At 34.2% G+C, this 9,069-nt stretch overlaps 1 protein-coding gene across 1 annotated transcript; it reads left to right on the top strand.

The window, feature by feature from the left end:
• Window positions 1-3,592: 3,592 nt before the first annotated feature.
• LOC131069678 (uncharacterized) lies at window positions 3,593-8,473 on the top strand. Its single transcript, XM_058005191.2, has 3 exons — window positions 3,593-4,397; window positions 6,247-6,585; window positions 7,182-8,473. The coding sequence occupies exons 1-3, from the start codon at window positions 4,083-4,085 to the stop codon at window positions 7,785-7,787; spliced, it is 1,260 nt and encodes a 419-aa protein (XP_057861174.1). The 5' UTR covers window positions 3,593-4,082; the 3' UTR covers window positions 7,788-8,473.
• The last annotated feature ends 596 nt before the right edge of the window (window positions 8,474-9,069 follow it).

Below are 9,069 nucleotides of genomic sequence, written 5' to 3'. Positions count from 1 at the left end.
GTTACAAATTGTCTTGATTTGTGATCAAAGAGGTAATATGATGCAAAATATCTTGAGTTTTCATCTCTATCTCATCATCCTCTTCCTCAAATTTTGAAAAAAGAGAAACAAATAAATTCGCCGCTTCAGTCTAGATTTTGTCAACATCTGAAATTATCTCGCTTGAGCCATTTTTAATTTGAGAAATGACACTATTTTCTCTCTTCATTTTAACCAAAGCATGGAAGAATTTAGTATTTTTGTCTCCTTCTCTAAGCCAATTCTCCCTTGATTTTTGTTTCCAAAATATTTCTTCCCTCAACAAAATTTCTTGTAGTTGTGAATTAAGAAACACTTGTTGCTTGTAAGACTCCTCATTAATACCATTCTGAATAATATTCTCATTCAAAATACTAATTGACTCTTCTAGCTGAGCCTTTTCCACATAAATGTTTCTGAAAACCAATGAACTCCATTCCTTAATCTTTATTTTTAACCATTGTAGTTTTTTACAAAAATGATACATCCTTGATCCTTGAACAAATGGAGCCGAAAACCACCACTCTTGAAGCTTTGGAACGAAAGAGATATCCCTAAACCACATCTGCTAGAATCTAAATGAAGAGGCACCATTCCTATATATATAGACTTGAAAGGTATATATACTTGAAGAACAAAGTGATCAGAACCTGCAAGCAGTAGAATTTGACTATGTGTAATTCGAAAAGAAGAACACCACATAGGATTCACAAAAAAGTATCTCCAATCTTATTGCAATATGATGGAATCCTTGTCTCCTATTCGACCAAGTGACTGATCCATTAAGAGGCACACAATTCTTAATACCATTATTGAAAACAAAATCATTAAACTCCTGCATAGTCTTTGGGGGTGGAATTATACCCCCTTTCTTATCTCTTAATTAAAGAACTACATTAAAATCTCCACCTGAAATGAATGACTCATCCGAAAACTGAAGAAAAGATTTAGATAAAGAATCCCATACAAATTTCTTTCCAGTTGTAGAATTTGGCCCATAAACAGATAAAATATGGAAAAATCTCCCATCTGCAATAACCTAAACATGAATGAAATTAGCCTTAATCTCAACTGGCTGCACCTTAACTTTATTGTCTTTCCAGAGAACTACTAATCCACCTGAAGCCCCAATAGCTTGAGATGCTATATACTTCCACCCTAACCAAGTTCTGAATGGTTGCAACTCCTGAGTTTTTAAAAACTTAGTTTCTTGAAGTAGAATTATAATTTTTTTTTTTTTGAAAAAAATTCATTTACCAAGTCTCTCTAAGGTGGGTGTAGAGGTTTAGGTTTAATGGGATTTTTTATTTTATTTTTTTATATTAAATTTAATTATTATATTTTTATAAAGATGATAATGTAGGTGTCAATGGGGTTATGTTTAAAATGATAAGGTCACAAAGTTGGATTTTCAATACAATTTCTTAGTTGAATAATGTTGATTAAGTGGTTCTTCTTTGAATATGTTTGAAGAGGAAGAGGCCCCCTTGTCACCTTCACTAGTGTGAGATCAAATTAAATAATTCTTTCTTATTGATCAAAACAATAATAATAAGAATATATTATTTAATTACATATATTTGAAGGAAAATCTAATAAATAAATTATATGAAAAATTGAATAAATAATGTGTACACAATTTTATGAAAAGTATCATTATAATTTTTTTATGTAAATTTAATTTAAATAATGAATACTCATCCTATTTGAATGGTAGAGAATTTAATATGAGTGCAAATTTTAAATGGATTTAATTGTTAAGATTTTCAAAGAACAATTACCTTTTCTTTACACATATTTTTTATTTTAATGGGTATGAAAATATTTGAGATATCTATTTATTACACCTATTATTTTTTATATTTTCTATTTAAAATACTAACCCTACTTTAAAGCATAGATTATAATTTTGTTTGAAAAGAAGTATTTACAAAAATGTTGAATGAGAAATGTGTGAAATTTAAGTAAAAAAAGTTTAGATGATCTAATAGATTTGAGTTGGAATAGTGAAAGATTTTGCTAATAATTTTTTTTATGATAAAAAGACAAAGCAAGCAAGAAGTTGAATGGCAACATGTATAAAATTATATGGAGAATTTGATTTGTAAGAATTTTATGTAGGTTTAAGTGAGAGAAAGTTTCAACAATCTAATAGACATAAACTGGACTACGAATTTTTTTGAGGAATTTGGTTTTGTTACTAAAGTTTTTATTTTTAGTAATACAAGACAAATCCAACTAGAAGTTGAATCAATGTGTAAAATTTAATTAAAACAATTGATTTGCAAGAATTTTATATAGGTTTAAGTAGAAAAAGTTTCAATAATCTAATAGATATGAGTTGGAGTAATCGAAAATTTCAATGAATTTAATTTTTGTTAATTTTTTTAATCTTTTTACTGATAAACAACAAAATAAGCTAAAAGTTGAATGAATAATTTGAGTAGAATTTTGAGAAGAACTTGATTTGGGAGACTTTTTAAGTAGGGTTAAAAAGAGAAAGTTTCAACAATCTAATAGATTTGAGTTGAATAGGGAATTTTAAAAGTTTGATAAAATTATTATGAGCACTTTCTTACAGAGTACTAATCCCTATTTCCAAGGTAAAGACTTCAATTTAAGAGAATTAAAAGTGGACTTAGATTTTGAAAAAAAATGTAAAGTTAGTGTAGATGTGGGAGAAATATCAAAAAAGAAAATATGGCACGAAATTTTTGTAAAAGTCTTATAGAAGTTTGATTATCAACAAACTTTTACCAAAAAAGAAAGCATGACAACAATTTTTTTTGTAAAAGTCTTATAAAAGTTTGATTATCAATAAACTTTTCATGATTTAGGGCAAGTCCCCATGCAACTGCTTATTTCTAGCCCCCCTTTTTATTCCAAGCTTATTTTCAATTTTTAACAAGTTGTCGCTCCACTAAAATAGGAAAAGATTCTTTTTTATCCTTTTCTCTTAATTAAACTTTTGCATGGGAACACTCAACTGCTTAAATTTAAGGAGAAAAATGCTCATAAACAGCCATGCTGACATGTGATTAGTAGACTTGAGGTAAAACATCAATTTTTATAAAATTTTGATTACCAAGAAATTTTTCATGATTTGAATTGGAATAACTGTAAAACATCAATTTTTATGAAAAAATGATTACCAAGAAACTTTTTATGATTTGAACTGAATAAGGTAAAACAACAATTTCTTAAAAATTTACTTATGAAATACTAATTCCTATCCCCCAAAATAAGAATTCTAATGTGACTTGTGAAATACTAATCCCTATCCCCAAAAATAAGAATTCTAATGTGAAAAAATTTAAACAAATTTAAATAATAAAAAAGTTATGATTATTAAAAAACATCACAATTTAACAAAAATCATTTTGAAATAAATAACCTTTTAGAACATTTCCTTACTAGGTAATATTTTCCCTATTTTAACAATACAAATTAAATGAAGTTTTAAAAATTCCATTTTAATACTGGGCCCGAGAGACCATGATAACAGAAATGGGAAAAATCCATGGTTTTCCCTTTTAACCCAGCAATTTGAGTCCATGGCACCTTGATTTTAATCCACTGCTTCCATGATGCGAACATAATCCAATGCAATACCCAATTGAAGTTTTTTCATAAAAAAATCCCAAAAACGCCAACAAAAATTCCCACCATGGTTGGCACCCGCTCAGGTAATTATAAAACGAAGGGAAGGGGAGGTGGGATCCGCAGGACAAGATTGAGAGAAAAATGTATTCCAGCTTTCGCTTTTGGGACCAACGTGCAGTCCCTTGTCCGTTTGTCTGTTAACGTCATCTAACGGCCTGCATTCACGCACCACAACTTTTTCTTCTTCTTCTTCACTACTTGACTGGAGTTCTACTTGTACTCCCACTTGTAGTTGGGTAGGCTTTCCCTTCGCCTCCAACAAACGCATGCAATTCTCTGCTATCAACACATGCAGCATTGGTGAGCATTGGTTTCCCCAATTGAGGTAGCTGCAGCAGAGAAATAGGAAGGGGGGGAGAAGAAATAAGAAAGGGGGGAGAAGAAGCAAGAAAGAAGGAATTATGGGTCAGAAATCTCGGCGCAGAAATGAGATGGGGACGAGGTCAAATCAGATGAAATCTCTGGAGACTCTCAGGGAGGAGCCTTCTTCTGAAGCCTTTGAAGATTCAGCGAAGAAGTACACTTCCTGGGGAGTTTTGCTGGATTGGCTCAAAGGCCAAATGGAGAAAAGTGTCACCAATAGGGGGCATGGGAACAAATCCAGTGGGCAGTGTTCCGATCTGAAGCTCTTGGTGGGTGTTCTCGGATGCCCTCTTGGGCCTGTCAGCGTTGTTAATGACCCACTTCCCCACCTCTCCATCAAAGATGTTCCCTTTGTAAGCATTCAATTCCTTTTTCTCTATGCATTTTGCTACAATCTTCTTCTTTGCATATTGAAGGAACACAGCATTATAAGGAATTTGTATTTGTTTTGGGATTAATTCTATCCTCATTGTAGATAACCAGCTTGTTTAGATAATGTATATACAGATTGTAACACCCACTAAGAAATGTAACTTAAAACTTAGATCATCCTTTAAGGAGTGTACAACCATCGAGCCCCAATGGCATTTCAGCTCACAAGCTGGTTCTAAGATGATTGCTCTTCCTGCATTGCCTAAATCACCCTTTAGCATACATGCCAGGTCTAGGATAACTACATTCCTTTCTGCATTACCCCTGAAACATGAATCTTGTGCTTTTTTAAGGCTTAATAGTCTTTGAAATGTAATTGTATTATAATGTTCTTCTGGGATCAACTGGTTAGTTTGATTAGGTCCCGAAGTTTTGGGTTTATGGCTATCGCCATCATGTTTTATGTGTTTGTATAGTTCAATCCCATATGAATTGATGCCCTTTATTTTGGGATCTTGTTTTTCTAGATCAATTTTAACAATGGTCTGCAGTCTGTTAATAGGCACTATCAAACTTAGATTAGTCTCTGCCTTGTCACTAGACCATGACTTTCGGCACAAGGGCCTTAGGATTTTCCTGATGCAGAGCCCTTCAGAATGACGTACACATATTTAGGATTTTGTTGTTTTCAGGCCAGTTGGGGCTCAATGTTCTTTGAAAAACATGAGAATTTTCCAAATCCGTAAGATTAACGCACTTTGTAACTTGTTTCTGTGCATTGCTTTGGGATCCATTGAATGTTACATAGAATTATGTAGTTTCTGGTAAATTGCCTCCATCATGCATAATGCATGAAGAATAGATTATTGAAAAATGCGTTTATTTCACACAGCATACCTTATTTGTTTAATTGGTAAAGATTTCAAACCCTTTGGACTTGATTAAGGCATATTTATGTCACCGGGTTTGAACTTTGGACTATTAAAAGTGATATCCCCGTATTTTGGACACTGATATTATTTAAAACATTCGAAATGTAGTATAATTTGATAGATTGTTACAGATTCTTCTTTTGTTACAGATTTTTTCTTTTGCTAGATAGTCCTCATAAGCTTGGATAGAGTGATGTTCAAGGTTGGAATTGTACCCCACACTTATCAGGATTGCCCCAGTTCAAAAATTGGCTGCAGTCAGGTAAGAACAAATCCCCAAGGCCAGGAGATCCCAGTGATCCATTGATTTACACCTGATTACAAAAGGAATCAACCCAGCCGGTGAAACTGTAAAATCCCAACAGTCTTATGATTATCTCTTCCTAGCTGTCAAGAGAACATGCTTTTCTCTGGGTATTGTTAATGTCATTTAATGGAGAATGAGCTTGGAAGGTCTTGACTATATAGGTATATAGCATATTTGTATTTTTGCATTTTTTTTATTTCTTTTGGAAAGTCTCTATTTGACTCTGAGATTTTCTGCGTTGGAAATCCCCTTTCCATGCATTAGAGGGTACCTTATTCTTTAGATTATAGACTTTAGCATTGCATTATCACCGGGAGCATACCCACTGAGGTAAGCATTCCAACTTATTGCTAGAACACAGCTTGAGGAGCGGTTGACTTTCTGATCTTTACGGAGATATTATTCATGCACTATTTAATCAATTGCAACAGCCCAAGTTGAAGAATTTCAACTGCAAAAAGATTATATACTGATTTTTTGACTTTGGGCAGGAATGCATATTCGCTGATTTTGATATATATTGATCTGTTTATTTAGGCGGGAATGATTTTTCCCTGATTCTAATAGACATTGATCGGTTGATTTGGGCAGGAAGCGTCATCAGCACAATACATTGTGCAGCAATATATGGCAGCAACGGGCTGTATAAAATTTCAGAACTCAATTAAGAGTTCATATATGGCAGGAAGAGTCAAAATGGTATCTACAGAATGTGAAATAGCTGCAAAAGTTTCTCGAAGCAATAAGGCTACAGAAAATGGGTGCTTTGTTTTGTGGCAAATGATGCCAGATATGTGGTCGATGGAGTTGGTTTTGGGTGAAAGTAAAGTGCATGCTGGAAGCAATGGCAAGATTGTCTGGCGTCATACACCATGGCTTGGTTCGCATGCTGCAAAGGGTCCTGCTCGGCCCCTGCGTCGGGCTCTTCAGGTATGTCTGTCAATTGATTTAACATATTTTTCGTTCTTGTTTTATTTTGACTGTTAGCAGACTGGGCCTAGAGTTGGAAATTCTAGAAAGCTGGTTGTTTTATTACAGCTCTGTGCTGAGGTGGACCCAGCAACAAGTCATGGTTCAGTAGTGTTCTCATGTTAATCATTAATGTGACTGCATGCAAAGTAGGTTTAAACTTAAGTTATAGTTCAGTAAAAGGATTCTGAAAGTGACTGTTTGCATGATCAGGCTGGTTCAGTAATATAAAATATTTGGCATTTTTGTATGAATTCAGTCAAAATAGGTATAGTATAGCTGTTTGCAGATTCTCAATTTGAGGAGCAAATTTATTGCCTTCACAAGTGTTCACAAGGTATTTAGGATGAAAATCATTGAGGTAGTGTTTGAAAACAGAGTTTGCATTGTTGCAGAATTGTTAGGATAATTTTTCAACGAGGTAAGGTAGAGGGACTGGTATAAATATGGGACAGGCGCAAGTTAATGGTTGTTCATCAGAGTTCATTTAGCTGATTACATTTGATCTGGTTGATAATGATGCATTCTCTGATACCCTTTTAATTTTCTCATCTCAGGGTTTAGATCCTAGAACGACGGCAATCATGTTTGCGAATGCTCGCTGTGTAGGAGAAAAAAAAATTGGAGATGAAGATTGTTTTATCTTGAAGCTTTCTGCTGATCCATCAATTCTACAAGAAAGGAGTGACGGTCCTGCAGAAATTATCAGGCATGTGCTTTTTGGATATTTCAGTCAGAAAACGGGTCTTCTTGTATATATGGAGGACTCTCACCTTACTCGAATTCAAGCTACTGGAATAAGTACTGTTTACTGGGAAACTACCATAGAAACAACCATTAATGATTACCAAGCAGTGGATGGCGTGATGATTGCTCACTCAGGTCGGTCCATTGTGACCCTCTTCAAGTTTGGAGAGATTGCAATGGACCACACCAAAACTCGAATGGAAGAAACATGGACAATTGATGATGTGGTTTTCAATGTTCCTGGACTTTCAATGGATTGCTTCATTCCTCCAGCGGATGTCATCGGAAATGGGTCAGCAGGGGATTCCTGTAATTACGAGTCTGATGGGAAGCTGAAGGTTGTGAAGCATGGAAATGGAACTAGCCAAGATCAGCCTACAGGGAAATCGAAATGCCTGGATCAGTTGACTTGTTAATAATACTCCATTAAAAGTTTGTCTTTCTAATTCTGATACAGCCTCTACTCACCACTTCAGAGAGAATTACTGGCCTCTGAAATTATCCCTGTATCATACAGAAACTAACAAATCAGAAGTTTTCTACTAAAGAATGACCATGTTGCTGATGGAGGGCATTATTTTCTGTCTGCTATTGGGAATTGATTACCATTCTTCTATGCAAAAATTCTAGAATTCATACATTTTTTCTTAGGTTCCGGCCAAGTTTAGCGAATTTCAAGAACATCATTCCAGGCAAGATCCCAATTGTAAATTTCGATTTAAGGCATTGGTGAGAGCTGATTTTAACTTGAGTTATATTACCATAAGAAGCTGCAAACCAATGTGCATCTCTGGTATTTTTATTCAGTATTCATCATTGGAGATGATGATAATGTTACAGAAATCCAACCTTGCCTTGGCTTGAAGGATAATCTTGCTGATTATTGATTGAGATTGCTTACTCTCTGTATATAAAATTATTAACCGGTGTGTAGAGGTCTTGTGGTTACATGAGGTTTTCTGGATTACCCAATCGGTGGGTAGTACTGAATTTCTGTCTAAGTTTTGGATGGAAATACTAATGCAACAAAATTTGTATTTGTCACAGATTGTTTAAGAGAATCTGAAAATATATACCTTAATAAAGGATTTTGCTTTAAGTAGCTGTTAGTCAATAAAGAAATTGAATGTACTATTGTTTGCTTTGCGGCTGTTTTCCCCTGGTCATTGCCAGGGTAAACCAGATAGTATTGATGAATTCAATAATAATTTCTATATTAAATGCAGTTCTTTCCAAGGTTCTATTGGCATCATTTCTATTTAGGGCAGAGCAAAAGATGTCTGATAATATCCAAGATATACCTCAAAAAATTTCAATAGTCTTAGAAATGCCTGTTCCCCTTGTAAATTTGCTAAAGGATTATATATATACTGCATTGCATTCCCTACTGTTAGTACTCGCTTACAATGAGCTGATTAGGAAATAAGGACCAAGAGGATCCATTTTAAGCAGCAAACTTATTGGCCGACTGTTATTCCATTGATGACAGCAGTCATACTCCTAACATGTGGGAACAAATCCATCAATCCATTCTGAGGCAATTGGTCTGCTGATCAGTTTCCTAGCTTTAGTGGCACCCAACTTGAGCTTGATTACTCTTAACATCAAAAGGCTAGAAAGGTTGCTGATAATTGGACTTTCAGTTATGAAAGTTATAAATATTGTCATTTAACATGTTCTGTGTCCTTTATAACATTG

The sequence above is a fragment of the Cryptomeria japonica genome, chromosome 11, assembly GCF_030272615.1.
Source record: "Cryptomeria japonica chromosome 11, Sugi_1.0, whole genome shotgun sequence".
In the NCBI taxonomy this organism is placed as follows: domain Eukaryota; kingdom Viridiplantae; phylum Streptophyta; class Pinopsida; order Cupressales; family Cupressaceae; genus Cryptomeria; species Cryptomeria japonica.
The sequence above is the reverse complement of the archived record's forward strand: the minus strand, read 5'-3'. Positions and strand labels throughout refer to the sequence as shown.